Source organism: Anopheles funestus, chromosome 3RL (genome assembly GCF_943734845.2).
Source record: "Anopheles funestus chromosome 3RL, idAnoFuneDA-416_04, whole genome shotgun sequence".
Taxonomy (NCBI): domain Eukaryota; kingdom Metazoa; phylum Arthropoda; class Insecta; order Diptera; family Culicidae; genus Anopheles; species Anopheles funestus.
Genome location: NC_064599.1, coordinates 17,315,172 through 17,342,638, shown reverse-complemented (window position 1 = coordinate 17,342,638; position 27,467 = coordinate 17,315,172). Strand labels below are relative to the sequence as shown.

The 27,467-nt window shown below is 39.2% G+C and overlaps 1 protein-coding gene across 5 annotated transcripts in view; it reads left to right on the top strand.

Annotated features, from left to right (window-relative positions):
- LOC125768001 (BAI1-associated protein 3) overlaps window positions 1-27,467 on the top strand; it is a 66,945-nt gene that overhangs the window by 16,502 nt on the left and 22,976 nt on the right. For 4 of the 5 annotated variants that reach the window (XM_049435087.1, XM_049435086.1, XM_049435085.1 and 1 more), the window contains 3 exons: window positions 3,338-3,563; window positions 12,347-12,584; window positions 18,230-18,398. In XM_049435087.1, coding sequence (XP_049291044.1) covers window positions 3,338-3,563; window positions 12,347-12,584; window positions 18,230-18,398 — 633 coding nt within the window. Of the gene's footprint in view, window positions 1-3,337; window positions 3,564-8,925; window positions 9,891-12,346; window positions 12,585-18,229; window positions 18,399-27,467 lie in introns of those variants that run through there. The other variant, XM_049435089.1, reaches the window with a different exon arrangement.

The window sequence follows — 27,467 nt, the reverse complement described above, 5'->3', positions numbered from 1 at the left end:
GTCTAACACCCAGATTCAGGCTGATTGCAGATAATTTTTTTGGGGGGCAGAGTGTGTATCTGTTCGCTTCAGCTTTTCCTTCTACCGAGGATCTTCTCCTACCGTCAACACGTATCGACTCATTCGTTGGAATGAGCTATGTCATGTTGAATGAGTAAGTACAACGATGACGGTGGAGCATCCTCGGGGCTAATTAGGAAAGCATGTCTGCTACACAGGACATAATGCAACTGCAACAGGTGAAAGAGAATACAAACGGGGTTGACAATTTATTCATTTGTTTTTGATTTTTTGCAAAAGTAACATGGAACATGGGAAAATATGTTTGCCTTATTTTGAACATGTTTTGCTTTATCATATTAGGACAAGTTACTGTAAAACGTGCAATTTATTTTAAAATCAGTTGTAGAAAGGTTTAGTAATTGAAATACAGCAAAGCTCATACATTTTTAAAATTATTATAACTTGTTTTCCTTACTGCCCTCGTGATGGGTTATTTCTTTAGATTAATGACCCATGTTGTCTTACGAATGTCCTCTTTGCACGATAAACGCAAAAAAAATTTCCATCTAATTGTTTGCACATCAGTGTACGTATACGTCTGTTTTCCGAAGAAATAAGATACTCTAGCTTCTTGGGTAAAATACTACAGAAATAGTCGATCTTCCATTAGAGAAAAAAAAACCTTCTACAGTAAATATTAACTTATCCTCCTCAAATGGCCCATGATTACATTTCTTCCTTTATTGACACTTTCCTTACACATGGTTCATCTTGCGCTCTACCCCCTCTATGCCCTACCAAAAGACATCCTTCGATAATCGATTATCTTCGCCAGTGGTGGTTGCAATATGTTCCGATTTTCCCATCATTGCGTCGAAGATGGATGGAAATCTTTCCCTTTCAAATGTTGTTTTGATTGCCGTTTTTGGATTTATGCTTATGTAAATCTCATCATACGGTTTAACTTCATGCATAGACGACCCCCGCTGGGGATAAAAAGATGGAACGAATCGCATATAAATGGCATCATGTTTCGAAGTCAGCCAACGTGACATAATCTGCTCGGAGAAATTGTTTTCTACTTCCAATGATGATAACGTATGCAAACAAGGAGCAAAGCAAAATGTAAACAATCATCAAAATACGTTTTTTAATGACCAAAACAAAATCAGAAACAAAACAGGTGAACATTATCCTTACCTTCAACGGTCAATATGGTAGTAATAATCTTTTTGCTACTTTGCTCGAAGATATTATTTTCCTCGTGTGTATCTCAAGACGAACCGGACAAAATGAACAAAGTGAAAACAAAACAAAACAAAAAACGAACAAAAGCAAATACTCTTCATCACAAACTCTTCGTCTCGTGAGAGGATACAACACAAGTGAGGTTCAAGAACACGCCATCATAAAACAACTAATGTCAGCAAAGTCAAAAGTTCCTGTACCGTACCTAGAACAGAAATTTGTTGGCGAACAAAATGGGAACTTTTTGCCTATGCTCTTAAGTTTCACAAGAAAAGTGGAACGATGGGTTTGTTGTTTCGTTCAATGTTTTTTTTTTAATCTAGTCCCTTCCGATAAGAAATATGCCAGAAATTTGTATGAGCTTAATGTGTTACGGATAAAAAAAAATGTTTGTAATTATTTTTATTTAAGAGATAAGCTTAATAAAATTTCTCATTTAAACATCACATAAAGAAAACATTCGAACAAAATAAATAAGTTTCATTAAATAGTAGCACAATTGGTTTTGCTTAAAAATCAACAAACAGAACACACGCTATGGTTCTCGTAAAAGTTAAACATCCTCTAACGAGCATCCGTTTTCATTCGCCATATCTCGTGGCTCGTATCTTGCCGGTAAAAGTTAGACACACTATAAATTATTATTGCATCTTCCCGCACCCCACCCCAAACCTTACCACCCTTTTCTTTGTGCATCACATTCGGCACACATTTGTGTATGTGTATGAACGGCAATGAAGATCTTTGGTAAAATTGCTTCCCAAAAACTCGGGTACGTTTGTTTGGCAGTTGGTTTTTCCCATCTTCACAGCACACCGTTTGCTGCTTGACACATGCTTCCTTCCGGTTTTGAACCATTCCAACTGACAAAGATCCTTTCACAGTGTAATGTGTGTGATTGCATTTTCTGCACAGAAACTCATACAAAACGAACGGAGGAATGAAAACACGAAGAGCTACCACTTCTGGAAAGCGTTTCGATTGGTCAAACATTGAACTCCTTAAAGTGATTGCAAAAATTGTAGCATTGTAACCGAAGTGTGAGAAATTTTTTTTGTACATATTTTATTTCAAGAGCTTTTAAGGTTTTTAATAAAAATATCTTCACCGTTGGCAAAAACCTTTCTTTTTTCTTAGTATTGTAATAGGTATTACACAATACAATCACTGTCTGAAAATAAAACCTGAACGTACGTGTACTGATATCGAGCAAGCACAATAAAGGGTAAATTAAGCCATGTCTTACATGTAAAGACTTCCGACAGCAATTGCCATGCCAGTAGAACAGAGCACACCCCCTTCCCAAGCTTGTGATTCCTTCCAGGGTTTCATTCGGCGAACGACAAACCCAACTGAACGTACGAAATAAGAAAAAAAAACTCTATTGCTGAGCAGCAAACAGGCTCTCCTACATTCGGCATTTCAGCATGCAACTGGGTTGTGCCTGCACGTGAAGCCTGTTGCCTGATTGCACATTTATTCATTCACCCGATGATTCGTGCATGTGTGTGAGATGCATTTCTACACGAACGATGTCTACACTTTTCCTCCGTATTCATTTAAGGGGTGGAATTTCCCAACGGACCTAAACCATGCTGCACCTGTACACCTGTGCATTCATTCCTGGGATGTATGTGCGCATTAGTGTGGCAACATAATTCGATGATTTCATTAGACTACAATAGCACCGAAGTGTCGGGTCAGTACTTGTGTCACGAAAGTGCACTTACGGGGGTTTGTGTGCCGGCCTAAGCTGATGGGCATACACGCCTTTCACTAGCAGAAGCCAAATCACGGCTGTCTATTGCAGGGTGGCCTCTTGTGTGTGTGTGCGTATGTTCAAGCACTTGAAAAGCTTTTGCTATCGAGATAGAACCAGAAAGACATTTTGGGATCAGTGGAAGCATGTCCTGTCCTTGAGCAGCGTACGTGTGATTCCTGTTGCTAGCAAATCGTCCATCTTAAAGTGTTGTTACAGGATCATGGAAATGGAAAATGCTTAGCACTACACGCGCACAGGTTTCTGATTTTATCCGATTTTATCAATAACTCAACGCTTTAACTCATTCCATCCGACCACTTACAGGTTATGGCAAGGTGGCAACACCATCCAGCCTTGCAGCACCGGGCACACCGCCCATTCGGCGCCAGTCATCCGGCCGTGGTCTCGATGCACTCGTACCACCACCCCGCCAGGGTTCGTTCCGTGGCCGCAGCTCACCGATCAATCCTAACCCGCCGGACAAACCGTCGTTTTCCGTGTGGAAACGGCGCCCGTCGTGGCCCGAGGTGGAAATTAAATCGTCATCCGGGTAAGTTTCCCCCGATTTGGCTCTAGTTTATTGTGATTTTTTTGTATTGGTTTTTTTTTATTATTTATCCCAACTCGACTAAGGGAAGGAAGTCATTCGTCGGGCACAAAATGTGTACGTGTGTTTTTTTTGTTTTTTTTTTTTATTTCGTGTTTTTGTCATGAATATCCTTTTCAATCCAATTTACTCTTCATCCTCAGTTCAGTGTTACATTGTATTGTTTTTGCTGGCTCTCGTTTACGCGTTTGCTTGTTTTATTTCCATTTGTTTTATTCACCTCCTCAGGGTATAATCCGAGGTACAGCACTCGTGCCTCGTGGGTTAAAATGGCCCTCGATATCAAACATGGACTCTGGTTGATCCCTCTTTTCAACCGATATTCTAATTCCAACGTACGAACGAATGGTGGGACAACAAAAAAAACCAAAAAAAAACATCAATGCTACCATGGCTCCTGGCCATAAATCGATTTGTTCGATTTTCTAAGTAGATTTTGGGATACGCTAACCGGGCTTAGCGTAATTTATGACGGTTACTTATTGGATCGATTAGTTACTTAAGATTTCCTGTATAGCAAAACTTCTTGCCTTCTCTTGCTTGACATAAATTTCCAGCGAAAAGGTACTTGCACCAAATTGGCCTCAGCTCAGTTATGACAACCAAATTTTATGCCAAAAACGGTGTGTAAAAAAGCTAAAAATAAACAATTCCCCTTGACATTACCGAAGCGATGGTTTTTGCCTATGGCTTTTTGTATGATCGATACCAGCAATCGAAACGTTTTCATTATCTCACAAGCTGTTTCATTAAAACCCATTTCGTCCATATGGGTCCGTTCGATGAGTAACGACATAATGAAATGCGATAGTTTATGGTTCATAAAGTTTGTTTGATACTTTTCCCGTTGAAACATCCACCTTAAAACAAATTGAGCCTATGACATTGTCCAGAAAGTATGTCGCTGTAGGAAGATTTGTAAAATGTTTTTCTTGAAACCAGTAACTCAAATTAATAGCTTATTGTAATGCTATAATAATACCCATCCGCAAGCTCATGTAAATCGATTTATCTAACAAAAGCCGAAAACAGACAGGGAATTCAGTACACTGTGAAGCTCAACCCTGCAACCATGCATCCTGGCAGGGATGGATGATCCCGGAACGAAACTCTCCCATAATCTGGCTCGAAAGCTAAACAAAACCACAGACCTTGGTTCGTTTAAATTACATTATTATTAAACCTTTCGTGCTTGAATGACTTTCCAGGAACCACGCACCACGTGATGGGCTGCTGAAGTTTGCAGCAGCTCACTGAATGAACCTCGGCAGAACTTTGGCCGAACAAAAGGGCAACCGGGCGCATTGTACGCTTGCGGGTAAAATCAAACCCAACATGGCCAGCACATGACCAAAACATGGCGAAAACAAGCACAAGGTTTCATGTACTGTTTTCCGTTGGAAAGCGGTAAAAAATTCATTAAACTAATTTCTTTAATCTTCATCTTTACCAGTATATACGTTATCCCGAAAATAAATACCCACCTATAGTCAGCCAGTTGTTCTATTATCCACTTCGAATATATACGTCTTTACACCAATGCTCACCATGTTTCTGTGGCTGTGCAACCCACCAACCAGTAAAATGAAACTCTAATGTTACCATGAATGGGACGCGCGGGATGTAACCTTGTCATAATTAGTTTTCGAAAACCACAATAAAAGGGACTCCACCTCCCGTTGGGGTTGGGGTCGACCCAATGCTAGCTCCCGTCCATCGGCAAATAATGTGGCCTCATTTCCTTTTCTGGAGGTGTACTGGTAGGAAGGTAGGGTGGTGTTGAAAGGATAATGTAATAAAATAGCCCGGAAACAGTATCTCGGTGAATGGTGTTGTGAAACAAATGAAGCTTCCAGTTGTGTAGTCTGGGCCACCACTAACATACTGCACCTGTCGGGACAAACGCACTCACCGGTCTGAATGAGGTGGAAACGTGGGACGAGAATTTAATATTACGAATAAAGAAAATTGTTGGGAAATATTATAAAGTTAGACATTCATTTCGAAACATTAGTCGAACAGGGATTTTATTTTTTTACAGTTAAAGCGAATGACGAATTTTAATAGTGAAAATACGCAACTATGTATTTTTATATTGGTTTGTTGCAAAGATTTTTTTAAATGGTTTTTTGAAGTCTTATTAACACTAGAACTACCAAGCGTTTTAAGCGTTTTTCGATTTTGGTTAATTTTTTTAACAGCTTAGAAGAGTTGCAGTATATTTTATTGTTTATTGGAGACCATACTGTAGAATATGTATATATGTAAAATTCTTGGATTGTTTCACCCCAAAAATTGATGCGATGAAAATGAAGCGTTGCAGTTTACGACTAAAAAAGTAATGTTATGTTTCTATAGTGCTCCAAGCCTTTATATGTGCTTAGTACCTTAGTACCATCAAATTTAAATAGTATTTTAATTTCCATTGACTTTTCATCATTTCATGGAACAGGAACCTTTAAGCCATCAACAAAATGGACAAAGATACACAGACCAAAAAGGGATAAAGTAAGCCAATAAGCAAAAAAGCTTTCAACTGCCGGCGGATTGTTATTTTATAATTGTTTCACAATTACGGTCAGGTTTAGTAAGCCACTGCTGGGGAATGGGATTTAAGCAGAAATGTTGGGCCAAAATGGGTAGTACTTACCCGGTGTTGAGTTTCTCTCTCGGGTAGTGTATGTGTATGGAATCCCCTGGAAGCAAACCCCGGTTCCGTACCCGTTACTAAACACCCACCCATGCCCTTCCACCTTTCACTCTATCCCGATGTAAAGCGCTCGTCCAAAGTAGCCCAACCGTAACAAAGAACTAACAGGGATAATACCGAGAATAATAGCTCGATACACTTTCACATGTCCACGTCCATCCAATGCTTTGTGACGGACGGAAAAACGGCTACGGACGTTCCCTTCCCCAAGGGGTTCGCAAGTACCGATCGAAGGGACAGCGTTTCCCTTTCCACGGTACAGTGGCAATGTCCTTGGTTTAGGGGGTGAGGGGTCTATCAAGCCAGTCGTCGATTCATTTCGTTCCGTTTCGATCCATTTCGTTCCAGTCGATTGTCAGCATTGCTAAATGGGGTGTGCCACGGATTATGGGAATGGAAGAAAACCGAGGATCGGTAATGGAGGAGAGGATTAGGAATCCATCAATGGGAAACGAAATGATGTATCCATCAACCTAACTACATTCACCTGCTTTTTTGCTCCTTCTTTTGTTTATGATGGATAGTCACACCGAAAACTTCGTGTTTTGCGTTGTATTTATAATATAATTAAGCTTACATCCTTGTTAGTTTACTGTCCCTTTCAAATATTGGATTGAAACTGTTGTTTTTTGTTTGATTGTTTGTTGTACAAATCTTTAATTTTCTTATATTGAAAAAGTCAACCTGCTACTAATAGCTGACTAGTTATTTCCTCGAAAAGCATTTTTTGTTGTATTCGAATGGAACGAAACATTATTTGTTAATATTTGCTGATACCGATTGAAATTCCATCTCCACAATGAACTACAAATGTATTCCAATTTTAGAGCTTTTCGTACCCGTAGATTGTGTGGAGTAAATGGAATGATAAATTTTTAAACATGCCAGCTTATCTAGAGAACATGGCAAACAAATCCTAAATAAATTCGAATTTTGAGAAAATAAGTTTGGCTATCACACATTCTCAGATTTGTTTGCGAGAACGTATATAAGTTATTGTTAGGTTGTTCGAATGTTTAGAAGTATATTCTACAAATTACTTACCTAAAATTAAGGTTTATTAAAATATGTCAAGCATAATTTTTTTAACGAAATGTTTTAGATTATTTAAAAATATTTGCTAAGTTTTACAAATGTAAAGCGTAGGTTACAAATAGTAAAAAAAAACTGCTAATGGCATAAAAAGTTTGGAGCGGAACTGTTGTATCATTACAAACCGATTTCTCTATTTCCGACTCATCGTACATGTTTTGTTGATAGGATACCGCATCGGAATTTGAAGACTTGATGACGTGTATACCATTTACCAAAAGGGGAAGACTATTGCTGGTAGAATGGACAAAACAAACACGAACCCTTTTATGGTTCTCCTTAATGTTTTCCATTTCCTACACATTTCCGGTCCAATCTAATGTTGATAGGGAAGACATTCTCCCTCTATATCTAGGGAGTATGGTGTTTGTTGGGCGAAATAAAGGTTGAGATCGTAGAATACATCACATAGCATAAACCACTTCATACTTGTCAAAAGATTTTATCCGCAAAAAACCCCTTCAGACCTTCAATGGATGGGTTTTCATGGTGTGAAATGAAGTTTACTTTTTTATAGGTTTACATGAAAAAAAAACTAACAAGGATTGTTAAGTCACGTAATGATCAGGGTACGTCCTATTACTTGCTTACTTCATTGTGCACGTTTCGAACATAATGACATGGTTTCGAATTTACCCTTCAACTTATAACCTCAAATTACCTCAAACTGCTATTCAGTGCATTTTCATGCAACCGTATTAGGAGTGTGCTTTTTCCATTTGGATGGTTTTTGTTATTTTTGAAAAATTCCATTTAGTCAGTGTCTGCCATAGAAGAACAACAGCAACAGCGCCTGATAGTATGCAAACAGTGCAAACGTAGTAAACGAACCGCAACATATGCTACTTTTGTGTACCCGATGGCAAGAAAGCAGGACATGACGTTTACTGCAAAACCATTCATCAAATATCGCCCCCCCATCCACCACCACAACCCCTGTTCACGGAATGTCCACCCGACCGGCCCAACCCGGCACTCCATCGATCTTTGTTTCGTGCGGTCGGTGTTAAGCTCGCTTCGACGAGTTTCGGTTCGGTTTGGCTTTGGCACTGAGCCAAAATACTTCCGGCGGAAACCTGTTGCCAAAGCCCACAAGCCATCGTCGTCGTCGTTAGGTAATCCGACCGTTGTGTGGCCACCTGTTGTTTGTAGTCTCGTGTACCTTACTTACTGCATGACCCCATTCTCTTCTTCCACTGCGTGCCACCATGATCGGCCGAGTTCGCCTACACGCGACTCCTCATTAGGGTAAGCGGTAGGAACGGTCATGAAAGCATATGCCCGCCGGTACTCGGCAAAGACTGGGTAATGAAAACGTTTATTTTCCCGCATCCCTTCCTTTCTTTCCCGCGGCCGGGGGAGTATCGGTACGTGCGTCATTTTCGTACATTCATCGACATTTCGAACCATCAAGCACACAGACGAACAATTAATTTTGCCGCCATCCATTATCTCGTTGGCGACATGTTGGCAACATTTATGCCCACACCCGCCCACTCCGCCCGTCTGCACTCGCTTTGTTGAGTACGATCAATTCGTGTTGAAATTTCGCTCTCCGGGGGCCGTGTTGAAAACAATGGTACAACAGCACATTGTCGAGATTTTGGGGCCGTGTTGATGTTGCTATGCTCGTAGTGGAAGCTCGAGGGTGCCAAGATTAGGTACAGTTTGGTAGGTGGTAATACTTTTTTGTCACATTTTTTGTTTTCGCCAAGTAAATTGTAACATTATTCTAATTTAATGAAATGAAGAAATCTCACTACAACGGTTGTACGATCAATTTCTTGCAACGCTCACAAATTTGCTTCGGTAAAAACTTCGGCAGCATTTCCATCCGTCTGTCCCTAAAACGTTGTACAATAAAACTAATCACTGACGCCTGTTTTTCTCTCTTTCTCTCTTTCTCTTTCACAAACTTTTCTCTCAATTTTTATCCTCCATCTTGCTTCCCTTTTTGGTTTTTTGTTTGCTGTACTTCCCACTATCACATGTGTTTTTGGCATGTTTTGCTCCACAAATTTATTCATGCTCTTCCCTTACCTTCAATTCCATCACCACCACTAAACAAACAAAACCATTTCCACACAAACATCGCTTAAAACATGCTTTTGTGGTTTGTGGAAAAATCCTTTGGTCACGCCATTCCTCACATCCATCGTTCCACCACACACGCAAAAGTTCATTAATTCCTTCGTACATAAATTTCATCGCAAATCCTGCAACGATATAATCAACGGTATAAAACAAAACTATCACACATACATACACCACTAACAATACTCGCGCACACACACACGCACACACGGCTCCAGTTATCCGTCCCGGGCTCCCATGATAATGGTGCAACCAGTGGCCGAGGAGTGTTTCTCCTCGCACGGTCCAAACGAACAAGGCGTGACGGAAATAGTGTATCGCTTCGACAAAATGAATCCACCCTATAATAGTGTCGTGAGTGCGAATAACAATAGGTAACGATTTATGCAACAAACCAAAATCACCTACTTGTCTGTCCACCTGTGCTGTCGCTGCTACTACTATCTCCTCCTGTACCTCTTTACTCATACTACTTCACCACTATGTGCTGTTGTTTACTACTGCGTGTACTTACTACTTACCTACTACACCCTAAACACCACTCTTTCGGCTCTACTATCGGCCATCTTTTGCTACTATTACTATCATTACACTTGTTTTTGTATTATGTTACCCTGTACGCCAAGCACACACACTCTTCATTCAAGACACGCGGCACACGCACACCGCCATTTTTGGGGCTGTTCGATTATGTTTCACACATGATGGCCGTTCGTAAATGTGTTATCGTTGTTGGTTTTTTCCGTGTTTTTCTTTCTGTGTCGGTGTTCATCCATTGCGCGTCAAATCACATCGTTTGTATCGGAGAAAGAGGGAATCGTTCAAAATTAATAATAAACACTTCCTGAAGTTTGTTCGATGCTCTTAAGATATTTAAATTTTGTAATATCAATTTCTCGTTTTCTCGATGTTTTTGTCGGTGTGTATTTACATCTCTATATATTTAATGTGATGTTGAAACGTTTTCGTCAAGTTCTTTTTAGGCTTTATAATTGTTAATTTCTCTTCTAATGTATAATTATTAATAAATAAAAATAAGTGAATGATTTTTTCTTTATGTTTTTCAAACTGATATTTTTTTTTTGTTTTCATTTCAAATTATTATGTTTCAATAATCTATTTTCATTTTATTTTTATTTTTTAACATTGTACAAGTTTGCTACATTTATTTTGTGTCCCGATAAATTGCTTATAAAACTTTGAAAAGATCGTAAACGTTATTTCAGCTGTAAATATCAATAAATAGCTGCATAAAATCACCAGCAAAATAGTATAACTACTATACTGACATCCATTTTATGGATCGTGTTTAATTTTGGCACTTTGCAAATTCTCCCTTTATGTCAATTGATGTTTAAATCGATTTATTTTGTTAACAACTGTCGCCTGGTTTATGATCATTCCTTTCATAGCCTTACTTTACTTCATAAAATTATAAGAATGCGTTGTACAACACCCGAAAGGAGCGCAAAAAAAAACCTTGTGTCAAAAGTATAAAAAAAAAGTTTATTTTTTCACTCTTACTATGGTTGCTTTTGATTACAGCGGTACTCTCTACAATGTACAATGGGCAACAAAAGAAAGACACATCTAAACTCTGCTTGCCACAAGACCTCCGCGCTAACCTTCACTTTCTATGCAAATCTGTATTTAAACCTCGTTTAAGCAGAATCACACCAAAATGGAACCACAAAACAGGATTAAAGAACCTTCACTTGTCCGGAGCAATAAGTGCTCATGAATAGCAAAAAGTGCGGAAAATGGACCACGACTAAGACGTGGTCAGAATATTGTATCGTGGCAGGTTTTTATCAAAAGCCAGACCGTGTATTAATGTTATAGGAAGGGAATGAAGGAAACAAATGGTGGAAACAAGGGGACCATTTCATTCTCCGCTGTCTTTTCTCGAGTTGTCCATCTTAAGCTGAGCGGCATTGCTTTTTGCATGTGCTCTCTTATGCTAGAGCCCTTACTGATCTAATCAGGGACAGGTTATGTAATGTAAGTGAAGACAGAACCACAGTTGAGCTAGATTTTAATCAAAAGATCAGAATGGACAGAGCAAATGTCCTCGGGTTCGGTCAGATACGGCTAGAATAGGTTCCATTTGTATCATTGTTATCAATAAGATGGTATTGATTCGAATGAAAATTCCTTTCAAAAAGAAAATACTTCCAAGGATTTTCGGAATTGGATTAATGTCAATTGTAAGTAGTATTTTTTTAGATTTGTGGCAGTATATAAACATTTTTTTTGGATTACAACCAAATTAAGCCTAAAAGTATGCAATCCAAGTTTCTAGACGACTTTTTAATTACAATTACAAAGTTCCCACAGTGCGTGAAGCAATTCAAGTACATCAAGTCATTCTACTTAAGATTTATTGGAGTAATATTACTTCATCTACCCCATACAAAACAACCACCCTAAATATTATCATATCCACAATATTTTTTTGTTTTAATTCCTTCTCCCAAAAAAAACAACAAATGCATGAAACTAAAGATGTTCACACTTTTACGCGCCCTAGAAACCCATCCCATGTCCCACTGTATGTTCCTGTGTCGATAAAGAGCAGTACAATGATTTCAAATCGCGCTGATGATGGTAATGATGATGTGGCACCTTAACTCGATGTTGACGCATTCGATATTTCGTTGATGTATTGCGTGTACGGTGGAAAAAAAATCCTTCAGTTTTTTTTTCGTGTATATCTCGTCAGTACTAAACGTTCAGTAACAATCACCTTTCTTTTGTCACACCGGTCAACAAGGTCACAGCTGGATGGTTCTAACGCGCTGCTTCATTCTCGTTTCTCTCCCCATTGCAGTGTGCAGGAAAATGATGGTTCCTACTTCGAAAGCTTCACTGCCCTGTCATGGAAGAGCGAAAACCGGCGACTGTCCGCAGTGCGGGCGGTAGAAACGAGGGCCGAAATACTGCCGGAGAATGACAACGATCGTCTGCTGGAGGATGATATCGAGCGGTCGGAACAGAAGGAACATCTCTACCTAGATGTGCTGTACGCGATTGCAAACACGGTCGGAGCACCGGCACCTGGTGGACAGGTAGGTAAAAAAATGGGTTTTCATGATGATGATGAACCGATGCGTTACTCTACGTGAAGATGGATCGGTGCGGTCTTCGCATATTTCCCCAACAACCGTTTGCATCTCTTGTCTTTTATATTAATGAAATAAAAATAAAATATTTTTTAACATAATAAGTAAGCGGGAACATATTTAAGTTTTTCATTTTTTCCCATAAAACAACTGGTTCATTTTATATCTCTATGTATCCTACCTTGTGTTAGATACTTTTCCACCGTAAAGGTTATCCAAAGAGCTTGAACATATGTTCTCCTTTCCTTCAAGGGACAATGTCCCCAAAGCAATCTGTTAAGTGGTAGATGTCTCACATTCTATCACACGCTGAAAGTGTGTAAGAATTCTTTAAGCTGCATGTTACAACCAAGGTGAAAAGTTCGTGAAAAATGAACATTTCACTATACACCTTCCCGTTTAATACTTTCACTTCAACAGAATGCTCGTCGTTAGTATCATCGTACAAGCTATCCGAGAATCTTTCCAGTATTGCTTCGGCACACTGATGAGTATGCTAATGAAGCAAAGCCGTGATAAACTTTTTTTTGGACCCACATGATGGCACCACATTTGCATTCTGTGTTTCATTCCATTCTGACACGTTATCGTACATTTTCCCTCCCCAATTTTCACAACCTCTTGATGGTCGTTTGTGTGTGTGTTTGTTTGTTTGTTTGTCACGCACGTATCTATCTACAATGTGCACCAGTACTTCTCACAAAATCCTACTAACTAACCTCCTCTTTTTATGACATTTAACATCAATGTGTCGAAATTGCTGATCTTGTCATGATGGAACAGTTGAACTTTCCTTACGTATTTTGTGTATCTCTCTATCTGATCCACTGAAAACTATTTTTATATGCCTTATAAATGTTCGCACATTGTTAACTTCATTGAATTTGTGTTTAATTATCTCATGTTTTCAATTATTTTTTTCCATGTTTTGTTAGTTACTTTAGCTAATTTTTTAATATTTTTGGTTGTGTTCTGCTTTATTTTCTTTGTTAATTTTGTTTCTTATATTGTTCTTTATTGATTTTTGTTTTTAAACATCTTTCGATTGTTCATTTATTTTTACTCACTTTGTTCTTTCTGGAACTTTATATCTTTTTTATGCGTCTCAACTATCGTTCATCAACTATAACCTATTTCACGTATATTTTCATCTTTTCCTCTACTTCTACTAAACTATCTTTCTCTCTCTCTATTTCTTCTAAACTCCTATACCACTACTTGTGACTCTTCTGTCTACTTCTCTGCACACACCGTGTACGTTCATGCACTACAATTCTGAACGAATCTAAAATCTAATCAAATAACAACCGTCCGTTCGTCGTTGTATGGAAACCAATGCTGCTATATGATACGCGACACGTTCAATTCGGCCCACAACCAAAACGTAACAAAACCGATTTTCCATCCAACGGGCAAATATGCGATAAAACGCCAACTTCCACGGCACTGGACTACTTTACATACTTTTAACGCACATCACTTAAAAAAGCGACTTAAAGTAAATATACTAAATCTTCTTCCTATTGTTTAAGGCAATTTTTCACCATTTGTAGATGGATTAGTTTATAGGTAGTAAAGTTTGCTTATAGTTAAAAAGGAATGATTTACTAGTGCCGCATTCATGTTCAATCACATTGAATTCATAGAAAAGAGTTAAAATTTCTATAGATGCTTATTACTAGATTCTCTTTGATAAAAAAGAAATCGCATAATAAAATATTTGCTTCTTTCATATCATCAATTCTGTTCCGCTTTATGCAATGAATTGGAACGAAAGTCACGCTCTTTCTATGACGTGAATGTTTCATGCATACTCTAAAATTTGCACTCCATCATCATCTTTTCATACTCGGCCATCTTTTCAACAATCTCGCTCACTAACCATCCATGCAGTCGATAAACTGTCCTGCTACCAACGAACGAAAAAAAAACAAAACAGGAAATGAGTTTTACAGCTTAGAATGAAAACCAATTCCTTCGGGTACATTGAGATAGTATGGTAAAATGAAGCAAAAAGTACGAGTATGCAGCCGTAGCAGGAACAATATTCCCTTCTCACAGACAGCCCTACCTCCTGTGTGTCCGAATTTCGTCAAACGGTTGCCACCAGTCGATGTGAACCGTTTGTTTGCTTGAGGTAAAAAAGACGTCTAAAAGAATCTCGGCTCCCGTATTCATCTTTGACCGCACACGGCCGTTCATCGTGTGCATATGGTGCCCAAGGTATGATGGAATCAACTTACTGCTGCATCGTCGGTTTGAAGCATAAATGGTGCACGTCATTTCGACCAGATTCGATCCTATTGACTAGCTCGTAATTGAAAGGTTTCCACCCCCGTAAGGCGACTCTGTCCATCGGCCAGAGGCGACCGAACAAAGCAAAAGCACGAGCTACCCTTTGCTTTCGTGGGGTTGAATGTTACATGCCGACGTCAAATAGCTCGGTAAGGGTTTTGCTGCATGATGAAACTATGCTTGAAGCGATGGTTCCAGTGGTATGTTTTTTTTTAAATGAAAAGAACTCAATTTTTTTAATTTGGAAAAAATACTCTTAGGGAAAAAACCCTTGCTTTAACATGGTTTAAATATTGACAATAAAGACAAACTTCTTATTCTTCATTATATTTGTCACGAATTGGCGGTTTTATGTATCATGTCAAGAAACTTTCAGCACCATGTGGCTCGATCGTCAAACAGACACAACCAAATCAAAAGCGAAATCTTTTTTCGTATACTCAAGATTTTACCGGGATTAACAAATTCAATATTTCCATATCTAACTTAGGTAACATGTCTAAAGGTATCGATATGAAATGTACAATTCCATTTAAAGATCCTCTTAGACATATACCTAGGTTTTGGCGTTTAACGCAAATAAGGATATTCCACCCAAAAAAGTTTACCTTATTGCCTAAAGTGTAAGCAAATAAGATTCTTTCCGTTTCTAACAAACGGTATTTTGTTAAACCTCTGTTAAAATAACTCCACGCTACCTATCACTTTAATCACGCAATTATCTGTTATTTGAAACGGTTTCTTTATGTATTCATGAAGAAACCGACAGCGCTGTGCGTTTGCAACAGTTGAGATCATTTTGGGACAAAAATAAACTCGTGCTCCAAATGCGCCATGATCGTTAAATGTAACGAGAGCCTACTTTGAAATTCGATCACGATGGCGGTTCAGTTATGTGGTAAAGAAAATCCTTATCACCCCTTTTTGTTCGGCCTCCTGAAACAAAAACCAAATCCAACCAATATCTGTTGCGTTCCAACCTTAATCAAACGGACAAACAATAGCTGGCACACTCTTCAACCCCTACCCGCAACCCTGCCCCTCCTCCACGAACCCCTAAACCAGCGGGACCATTTTCACAAGTGGATCATCAGCGGTGGTGACCGTAGGCGTTCGTAGAATTTTACTTTCCATTCCTCTAAGTGTGTGTGTGTGTTTTCTGTGAGAAAGCTTCTTTTCGACGGGCTCAAAAAATTCATTCAGCTCGGATAAAAAAAACCACCCAACAGCGACAATGACGGCCCGGTGAACCGGGGTAAAGATCGAATTGCCTCAGCCATGGTAAAGACCGTGAGACAATTTCCGTACAGCAAGGGGTTGAGTGGAAGTAAAACCGTTCATTCAACTCTCCAAAGCCGTGGTGTTTAAGTAGCGTGGGATTTTCGATTTGCGTCACCAGAAGAACGAAAAGAGAAAGAAATGTAATAAAATCTTCCCCATGTGCGGATTCGCTTCTTGCGTCGGTTAGCATGAGCAATGATTTAACAACGGACGGCCGCACCGCTGGAAGATGCTGTGCGTGCGTGCGAAACGCTGAATGGGAGTGTACAGAAACTGTCAAATTCAGTCGATGATTGTGTGCTGTTTCTTGTTGTATTCTACCCGCTGAATGGATACGTTTAGGCGTCGACGATGACGCAAACTAAACCTTCAGCTAAAGTTTATTTTGTCGATCGTCATTTGACGTCTCGTGAGAACGAAGTGGATAGTGCTGGGATAACATTTTATACAAGTATGGTTAACCTTTTTTGTAAAATTCCGTTCAGTTGTTTGTTACAATGGTATAAGTTACGGGGCGAAACATGATTTTTATCGTACATAAATATACCATTTTTACAAGCATTTTCCACCGCATTGAACTATTTGAAATCGCCGTACGGGCAACATGTTGTTGTGCGCTACAGTGCAGTAAAACCGTTGGAATCTTAAAACATTTTACTGCCTGATAAAACACCACCCGCTGTGTACGTTGGTTGGTAAGTCATCTGGCTAACGGGCAGAGCACATTTCACCCAACCATTAGAACACGTTTTGCCCCGTCTGTACCGGTCTGCGATATTAAGTTTGTGGGCCCGGTTTAAACCACCAATTCTTTGTTATGCTGTGTTTGTGTCTGGCTACCTGCCTATTCATGCATTTTCCTTTTCTTCCATCAAACCTGGGATATATGTATGGTCGGTGAACGAATCCATCGTTTTCCGCGCACAGACGCGTGTGTGTGTTTGTGTATGGGTGTATGAACGTGTGTGTTGAATCCTACCTCAAGGAAGCTTCAAGCTTACCGACACTCCAACTTCCTAAGCTCTTGCACCATATGCTCCACCAATAGCGGGAACCGAATTGAATCGAAACCCTTAAAACCAGCTGGAGCACAAAACTTGCTCTACTTCGGTCGCATTTTTCGTCAACTTTTTTTTCTGGTTGGGAGCTTTTTCTTTTATTTCTTCTCCCCTCTCGCCCCACCTATCTTTCGCTGGCGTTTGCTTCCAAACAAAATGGGAGTAAAATCCAATACCAACCGGTTGACACATCGCATCGTTACGAACCTATGATCGGATGGCTTCGAGGCAAACCCCCACGCTTCGTGGCGCTGGATTGGAAAAACGAAATGGAAAAGCTCGTTAGAAAATCTACATTATACCCCGGTGTTGTGCCCCGCTACGGAATGATATTTGCATGCATGCATGGTAAAATTTTGATATGATCGGCATTTTACATTTTCTCACAAGTTTGTGCTCACAACTTAGCGGCTTTGGTATTTTATCCCTCTTTTAGCGCTCTCTCTTTTTATTTTCCCATTCTGTGTACAGGAATGTTTTGAGAAGGTAAAAATATATATGGGGAAAAAATATTTAACCACATTTCTCATAAATCAACAATGGTATTTGAAGCTGTTAAATGTAAACTTAGTAATTGTAATAATTCTTCTCCACCCAAAAGTAGCATTTCATCATTCAAATATTCTTACGGCATGACATGTTTCAAAAACCCAACCGAGTAGTAGTGTATTGTAGCACATTCTTTCTAAATCCGTGTAGTTTCATCTTGCCATCTTGCCAGCTTTGCTTTTATGTACATAAAACGGGAAGCATCCGGATGCATCCGGATCAGCGGTATAAAAATCACACTGATCTCATTCATCTTTCTTACCTTTTTTGCCTATCCTTTTCATCGGTTTATTATTATTTTTCTTCTTTCCCTTCGCCGCTAACTTCCGGCGGCGGGACAACGTACACGTCAACGAAACGACACAAACATACAACACAACCACAACACCATCCATCATGGGATTGCAGTTTGCGCACTACAAAGAGGAGATGTACCTTCAGGCACAGCGCGTGTTCAACGTGTCGGCCGACCGGCACTATCGGCTGCTGCATGCCGCCACCGAGGAAAAGCCCAAAATCATCGTGCTCACCGTGATCGTACAGGAAGCGGAAGGGCTCGAGGCAAAGGATGCCAACGGTGAGTGTGGCTTTACCTTTTATTATTAATGATTGTATTTTTTCTTCCAGATTTTTTTAATAAAAGTTTTTTTTTTCGTGCACGAAAATCATCTCATGTTAGAAAAAATATGCAAAAAAGTGCTTTAAGTAATGCTATCCAGAAGAGGATAATTATTGTATATTACAATATATTGTTCATATTGTTCAAAAAGGTCGATTATTAATTGAATTATAGAACTTCGTTCATAATGTCATCAGGGAAGTAAATTTTCAAGATCTTTGAACAAAATTAATTGCTTAACATTACCATTAATTATTAATAATTTGCTGGTTTATAAATTTACTGGTTTTAGCGCCCAATCAAATCCCATCCGGACCGCCTCCCCGTAGCATGGACTGACTATCTTGCTACGTGGTAAAATAAGTCTTGATACGGCCAGGCCGTTATAACCGATCAAAAAAAAAAATATTGGTTTTATTATAACGTAACACTGGAAGGATGGAGAGAAGCGGAGTGTTATTGTCAGCGTTACAATTTGTTACACAAAGGGGTGGAAGAGGAAAAATGAGGGGTTCAAATTTGTGTTACATGTTAGATACAAGATACTTCTACAATTCTGGATTTTGAATACATGCTTGAAAAACATCAGCTATGGAACACATGGTCGATAGTGTGAGTAAGGCTGGAAAGTAAAGTATTGTTTGAATCTATCCTTCCCATAAATTTCCCCATAAGCTGTCGAACACTAGTTGTTATTACTTCTAAAAAGGATTCTCTCGTATTGTAGAACAGCGTCGCTTCTCCTCCATAGCTAAGGTCGGAACCTCCATATATTTTTGCAATTTTCTCAACTACTCCCTGCGATATATATTATAACGATTAATATTATAACGTTTTGTCATGGTTTACGTATCAATGAAGTTTTATAAATACGATCAAATAATAAAATGGCTAATAAATACTACTACTACTGTCTCGAGCACTCGGTAAGATGCTAAGCAAATGTCCTGTTTGGCTGTCGTTAAATCCGTCACTGACTATCTATTTGGTGATCAATGACTACACATTGTAAACGCTTCGTTCCATATCCACTGGTAGTGATGTAACCATCAACGAGCTTAACAACAAAACCCTACTAAAACGATTACATATCATGCACAGTGAAGCTTCAACCATTCCAAGTGTTGTCATATGCTCATAAAATATCGTAGCACTGGAAAAAAAATCAATTTCGCAAAGAAGAACAACCAAACGAGCTTGGGATCATTGCTTCACGCCATTGTGCATGTGTGTGTGTGTGGGTGTGTATCAATTTTATAAAATATATTACACCCCGGTACAGCACCTTCGTCCGGGCTCAGCCAATTGCCCTTTGGCAGGTTGCAGTCGTTGTGAAACGCTCGTGCACCGTTCTGGTGATGTACTATAAATTTAATAAAGGAAAAACAAGTGTGCAATATATTAGGGTACGCGCCACTTGGTGCACGTGGTTTTGCCTGGTAGTGGTAGCTCGAGTGTTGAAATGAATATTTTCACCGTTTGAAGAGGATGAGTGCTTCAGCGCATTTTATTCTAGCGAAAAATATTATTCTTTAATACGTTGCACATCTTAAAGGAAGGAAAATTCCGTGTAATGTTGAACGGTGGACCGCGTAATTTTACCACACAAAGCACATCGACCAAGCACGATCCACAATACGCTTCGTTCGACGTCCAACGTCGAGCAGCAAAGTTGATTTTGGGAACTCTATTTTTAGCCACCCATTACCACACTGTGGCATCCAGCAGCGGTAGTAGCAAAAGCACTAGCCAAGCAGACCACACATCTTTGCAGCATACCGCACACCGTTTTTGTAAGGCGACATAAAGCGAACGTCTTGTAGTGTTTGGCTGTATGTGTGCCAGTAATCAGAGATTTAAGAAAATGCGCCACTATCTCGTCGTAAAGATAAGCAGATTCCAGTAGCAAAAAAAAAGAAAAAACGTTAAAAAACACGAAACCATGGGAGTTGCCGTACATTCCACCCGCATTGACTTCCGAAAGCCCATTAACACCATCGGACCAAAATGGGGGGGCAATGGAATCCAAGCGAATCGTTAAACATTCGAACAGAAGCTTTGCAAAGGTGTAACAAAAAAAAGATTTTGCTCTTTTTTCGTGTATTTTTTCGGTGCTTTTTGTCCAGTTTGCCCACTAAGGAGTAACGCTTTTCCCACCAATCCTGTGCTGCCAGCGATGGGTAAGAAAAACACTGTCCCAAAGCACCCCAAAGCGTTCTCAATCTTCCACGGTTTTTCGTGTTTTTTTGTTGTTGTTTCATACCTTTTGCGCTAAAATGATTAGCCCAGTAATTGTGTAATTCTTTTACGCGCTCTTTCGCACACCGTCGCTGGGTCCTTCTTTTTTTTCCATTTCGCGGGATTTTTTATTTCTTTCCTTCGATCATTAATGCGCTGTGAGGTTGTGCCATTGCTATCGCAACGATGGCTTTACCGAAACTGCCTGCCAGCTAAGTGTAGGAAGTGTGTATAAATTTTTCAAAAGTGAACATTTCTATACTGCTTTACTCGTAGGTTGTAGCAGATTAACCGTCGACGATAATATTTTCTTGCTTTCTTCCTATTCGCACTGGGATTTCGTAGGGGTGGAGTAAAAGTTATGTGAGAGGATGAGATAAAAAAAAGAACATTCTTACGAGTTTTACTTTTATTTTTGGAGGAAAAAACACTTCGCAATTGATGCTTGAGTTGGTTGAGTCGGCTGCTGTGCTGGTAGGTTGATATTAATTTTCTTCGAAAAGTTGTTAGTTTATTAATCGCTCTGTTTTACCAAGGATTAGAGTGATCAGAGAAAGGGAGGATTTTTATTGGAAATTTCGTATGGCTTAATACAAATATAGCTTCAATTGGAGATTGAAGAAAAAGAAAGAATGCGAAGAAATAATTTGGTTTGGGAGTAATCTTGCTGCAAATCCTGAATTTTGCACCGTTTTTTCTAACATACTAATTAAGGTTGAAGCTTTTTCATTTTTCTATACATATTTTCTTTTACAAAGCATAACTTCAAGCATAACTAATCCACTGCAAAATCTTTTTACTATTGATTCTTTTTAAGCAACAGCCCATCAAAACATTAAGTGGACGTTTTCGGTGCGCAATTCAAAAGCACTACCGTTAGCTTCACATGTGCAGCGATATCACAAACACAACCTAAGATCCACTACCGTTAAAGACAGTCGATAACCAGTCAGGCTCGTCTTCCACAGATAGTTCCACCTGGATCACTGCTTTACGTACCACCGTCTTTTCTCCTTCTTTTCCCAACCACCACCACGTAGTACAAAATTGCTTCGAAAGATGAAGGGAAAAAAGCGAAAAACTTCCTACACCTATCCACCAAATCGACAATGGTGGGCACAGAAAGTTTGCACAAGAAATCGCACGATGGCGGCCTAACTTACTCCACTCGGCTAACTCATCGTAACGAGTTCGGATAAAGCCGCTGCTAAAGGTGTGGAACGAAATCCCACTCGTTTTGCCAAAGGGGGGAAAAATGAAAAAAAAAACTGAAACCCTCCCTCTTCCCTTTTCCTACATGTTATCTCAACCACTTTCTACTAACCGTGGGGATTTAATTTGAAAGTGAAGAAAATTGAAATTATCGATTATTTTTACCACCATTAAGCCGCTGGAAGGTGCCGACGGCAGGAAATATGGGCGCGGTTGTGCACCGTACTGTGGTTGATTGGTGAACTTTTCTCATCGATGTAGTATGGCGTGGTGTGGCGCACAGGAAGTCAATATGCATGATGTCGGTTGGGAAGCCGGCGACTCATAAACTGTAGACAGTAAGTGACGGGGATGGAAAAAGGGGGAAAGGTGCGGTGCGTGTATTTTACAGCAAATCGGATATTTATTCATCTTTTATTATAGAAGGGGTTTGAGACACATAGGCCTTGGGAAGCCTATTGTGCAACATAAATCCTTCGCGAAAACCGGTTTTCTGTATGTTTTTGCGAATCATATAAGTCGTTGCGCAAAATAAAAAAACAGCCATCATGGCCCATAGTTTGCTTTATCCTATTTATAGCCAAGCAGACAATAATCATTCCGAACTTACTTTAGTGGCCATCCTCCAACCGTCTTCCAAACAAAGGTACGGACGGATAAAGCGACACCCGACAAAACTACAGCGACGTAGAAGGCGTCTTTAGGATGCATTTATCCGCCTGTCTGCCCGTACTGATGGTTGTTTGATTGAACGGAATGACGCACAGACGCTTTCGCGCGGCACGATTCGCACTCAAATAGCCTCCATCAGGTGTGGAGTTTAGTGGCGGGTTTGGTGTGTGAAACTTTTACACCAACCGGAAGTGGGAAGCTCTGCGTTTAGATAGTAAACACGTACACAGAGACGACAGACTTTATGGGCGAGAGCGATGGGGTTTCGTGTGGAAATGAGTACGACGAAACCGTTCCGGCCCTGTACGTACATGTATGTGTGCTGAACGACGTTCGAGTGGATGGAAGAAAAAAAAAACGGAAGCTAGTATAACTTCGCAATCAAACAACCATTTGGTCAGCAGCTTTACGCCTCCATTGCGTTTCGGTAGCGTTCAGCGTCAATGCTACCACGCTTCGTTGGGTGGGTAGACTTTGCCGTTTTTTGGATTTTTTTGTTGTTGCCGCTGCTAACTCCACCGGATATCCGGAAGAATCGGTATCGGTGTTTCGCACCATGAAAACGTCGCCAGTTGAATCGCCACGAGTTTACGGATGAAGTAAGCAAACGATCTAGCAAAATGTGCCGGTGCCGTTTATTTCCTTTGCCCATCAAAAAAGCGAAGACGAAATGGCACAATTAGGTTTCGTGTGATGCTGATATAGCTGTTTCATGGGTTCGCACTTCGAGTAGATCTGGATGTACGTATTGGTGGACGTAACGTGGCGTGTTTATAATTTCTTATGTGAGATTTTTTTTTACATGGATAAAATTTTTATTTTTAATTCACGAAGAACTGCCGGGAGAAAAAAAAGCTTTAATAAAACATATTCCATTAAACTTGCATTAAAAAGTAAATTTTATGATAACACTAATTTAACATTTATGAAACCCAAATTAGTGTATCATTTTTGAGTTGCTGACTTTTAAGTATTTCAAAATTATTGGAATATTTTCCATTCATTTTTAGCACCTTTCGCCGGTCCTTTAAATGTCCATCACAACAGGTCAAAAAACATAGACTAGAAGCCCTTTTTTCAAACAGACATTCCACTGAAGAACAATCCAATGAAATATTTCGGACGAAATATCAGCATAATTAGACAGCTAACCGGCGGAAAGACCTTCTCGGACCGAACAACCTCTCGAGCCTGACTGTGAGTGATTTATTGGTGCGAAAGTAGACGGGACCATCTTACGCTGGTAACATTCCAGCAGCAAGATTTATGCCAATCATCATAAGATTTTACAATACCAGTCAATAACTTTCCCCTGGCAGACAGGAATAATTTCTTCTACTTTGATTGTCAGCAACCATGCAATTATGTTTGTTTGCCGGCCGTTTGTAAAAACCAAACCAACCTGTGAATAACTTTTAATTGAAAAAAAATATTCCATTCCCTCGTGCCATTGTTTTGACAGTTTGTTTGGGAAAGTAATGAAGGGCGTCGTGCTTAAGTTGCTAAATCCTTAATCAAGAATCATCTCCAACGCGTGCTACTTTCTGTCAATCTACAAACCAACCACCGCTTATTTATGCTTTCATCCTGTAATGCATATAAATCGAAGTTCTTCCAGAAATCTTTCATTCCTTGACACACCATCAGATGCCGGAAAGGTTTCTCAGCTTGGCGATGGAAAGATCAGAGAAAATTGATTTGCTGTATATCTTGCTCACGCTTTCAATTTTTCCATCTCGTACCGTTTGCAGAATAGAAAAGACGCGAAGTGAAAGCTGACAAAATAAAATCCCGATTTTGTTGGTTAAAGAAAATGGGATCGTTTTCATCGTTGGTTCTGTTGTTTTTGTTTCCGTTTGTTCAACAAAATCAATCGCAAAAAAAGGGAGAGAAAAAAATCTGGATTCAAAACAGTCTTATTCCCTTATTTCAGTATTTATGCTCTAGCCTCAGCAAGCAAATTTCAGTTTGGGACGGTGGAATTTTTCATCTCTACACGCAAACACGCGCTGTAGCACCGTGCTTGCGGTATTATGGATAGGGTATAAACATACATTGTGCAATATACGCAATTGGTTTGGGACTGCTGCTGGTCTTGGATGGAACTTTGATTGATTGAGTACTTTGACGAATGTTTGCACCTGCTGCCGATGGGTCGAGATTGGAAAGAGAAACAGATTTGAGTTGGAGTTTAACAATGCTCCTGGATTCGTTGAAATATAGTTCAAATTAAAAAAAAAGCGAAACGCACCAGGCGCCTCCATCGCATAGAAAAATTTAAGGCACTTCTCAGTTGATCAATCACGTTGTTAGGAAAAATATTATTTTGTTGTAAGTAACTTTAATTGATTCGCATTGGATGTGAACAAAACACGTAAAATTGAACGAATCGTTACAAATAAAATATTATTTTTAATTCAGTCAGATGGAGGCGCATGGTTTCTTGTAAATTTCGGAGCTATACATTAATACAGCATATGGAGGCGCATGGTTGCTTGTAAATTCCAGTGATATATGATTAGCAATATTATTATTCGTACAAGAAACGAAATAAAAAAGTTGTTTATAACAGTTTTACTAAAATAAAGTTATTTTAAATATTTCATATATTCTGTTTTACTAGAAAATTCCTAACAAATATTCTGTCTTTTCGAATTCCAAACCATTTTTATGCAACGCAGCAAAAAGCACTAATCCCTTTGCTTCTAAGAATCATAAATACTCCATTTTAATAGCTCTGCCACGAACATTATTGCACCAAAATTCAAAGAATCTCCCTTCAGCTGCCTCCACAACGCAAATATGCTCCCATTTAGCCTCATCGTTTTGTTCGTACAGTTGATTATTAACGCTTGCTGTCGAATGTCTCTAGAGGGTACATTTTAATTACAAAACCCCAAAGAGACCCTTCCCTAAGGTTAGTACCGGCTTTACCATCGAGGACATTATTATCGCCTACGCTGAAGAACGTGTGACAGAAGCTCATCACATCCTAATTCGATATCATTCCCGGTTTTGTCTGGCAGCCAATTTGCATAAGGTGCGAGGTTGCTGCATAAATTAAACGACCTTTCGTGTACGTTATACAATGTTCGCATTTTATTCCACGTTCTATAATAGATGTTGAAAGCTAATATGGAACTAATATGCAGAGGAAGTATAAAATTATAAAGTCTTGCTCCCTTTTTTACATGAACTTTGTTTGCCGTTGTGCTTTCCGTTATGAATGAAACATTATAATTTAAAATCAATAATCTGATTCAATTACAAGCAAACCATTAATATAGAGTAGCACAGGCACGGGCGTGATTCAATCGCAGTTGTCAAGAGCCGAAAGAAACCACAGCAGAAGAAGTAATTCGCGACAGTTAAAAGAGCCAACTTCTTCGAACATGGTAAATGGTGCGACCAATCCGCATTACTGCCGAAGAAATCTCTCGAGACCATTAGCGACTGATGGCAGAAATAGAGCGGAAAAATTCACTTCACTCAACGCAGCGCAATCACTCCAGCTGTGCGAATCGAGCAACTGTCCGCAGAAGTGGAATAAAATGTCAGCAAAGTTAAATTGATGGAAAAGGTACGGGTTTTTATCTATCTTCTTTACCGTCAGTAACAATCAGCTACTAACTACTACCACTAAAAGCTTAAATTATCGATGCATTTCACTGACATAATGGAGTTAAAAGGCTAGCAATTTGAATTAAATCTAATTAAATTACTTACTAAATAAGGTTTATTTATTTATGCAAAGTATAAAATCATAAAACAGCATGAGAAGCATTCTAACTTATAAAACAATTTAATAGATGGTCCGTATTTTAAACATTTCATTGCTTCATTATCTCACAGGTACAAGTTGAAAGTGGCTTCACGACGCATACGTGCATTTAGACCACGTAAACACGCCTAAAAACCCAATTAACCCGTTCGTTGTCGTTTTTTTTTTCTTTTGCGTTGTTTTTTGTATACTTTCCTCTACCACTGTCAACACACACAAAAACAAAAAGGATACCCATACCGTTAAACACCTAATTAAATTCTCACTTGTGGGGGCCTTGACCGGCATTCTGCTCACTGGGCTAAAAAGCGAAAACTTTTTGTTGTCATATTAACTTTTGCAAAAACACACTACAAAAAAATGAGCTCCCAACAAGCGGGGAAAAAATAATACACCCGCCTATTCACTGAACCAACCAACTGGTGAGGCATATTAAAAAACAAAACTTTATCTACTGACAAAACTGACCGGTCCTATAATCGCGGGTCGGATTTGCTTTGTTTTGCATCTATGAAAGGCAGCATTTTGTAGTTCCTTTTTTGTCGCCTCCGTCATACTTGTTTTGCAATTAAACAGTACAAAGGGACAGGAAATTTTTGGAAAGCATATTATTATGTTACGGTAAAGAAAATTTGTTATCTATCGAGGAAAATTATATGCAATTAGGCACATACCATTATTCTAATTACGAAACGTAAGCAGTACGCCAATGTTGGAATGGAAATTTTATACCATTATGTTGTTGAACCTCAGGGCGCGAATTCTATTTGCCTATCGTGACAAACGAGTATACCATCCGGAAAGATTCGATTTTCCCATTGAAGGTTGTGCAACCGTGTAAAACTAAGCAATTAAATGCATGGGAATTTTTATGGAATCGATACACTGCTGTTCGGTAGCATTCATTCACATAAAATGTCCTTGATGCGCTGGATGCACTATCCCTATTAATTAAATTTGTTCCATCATTGGCGATGACAAATGATCTTCATTACAAAAGGGAATACGTTTTACTCGAATGGGATCAGCCATGCATCAGATGTGCAATAAGCTTTATCCGTGCTACGGTTTCGCTTTCAAATAGAATGTTATAAAAGAATAAAGAAAAACAGTTAATTAAAACA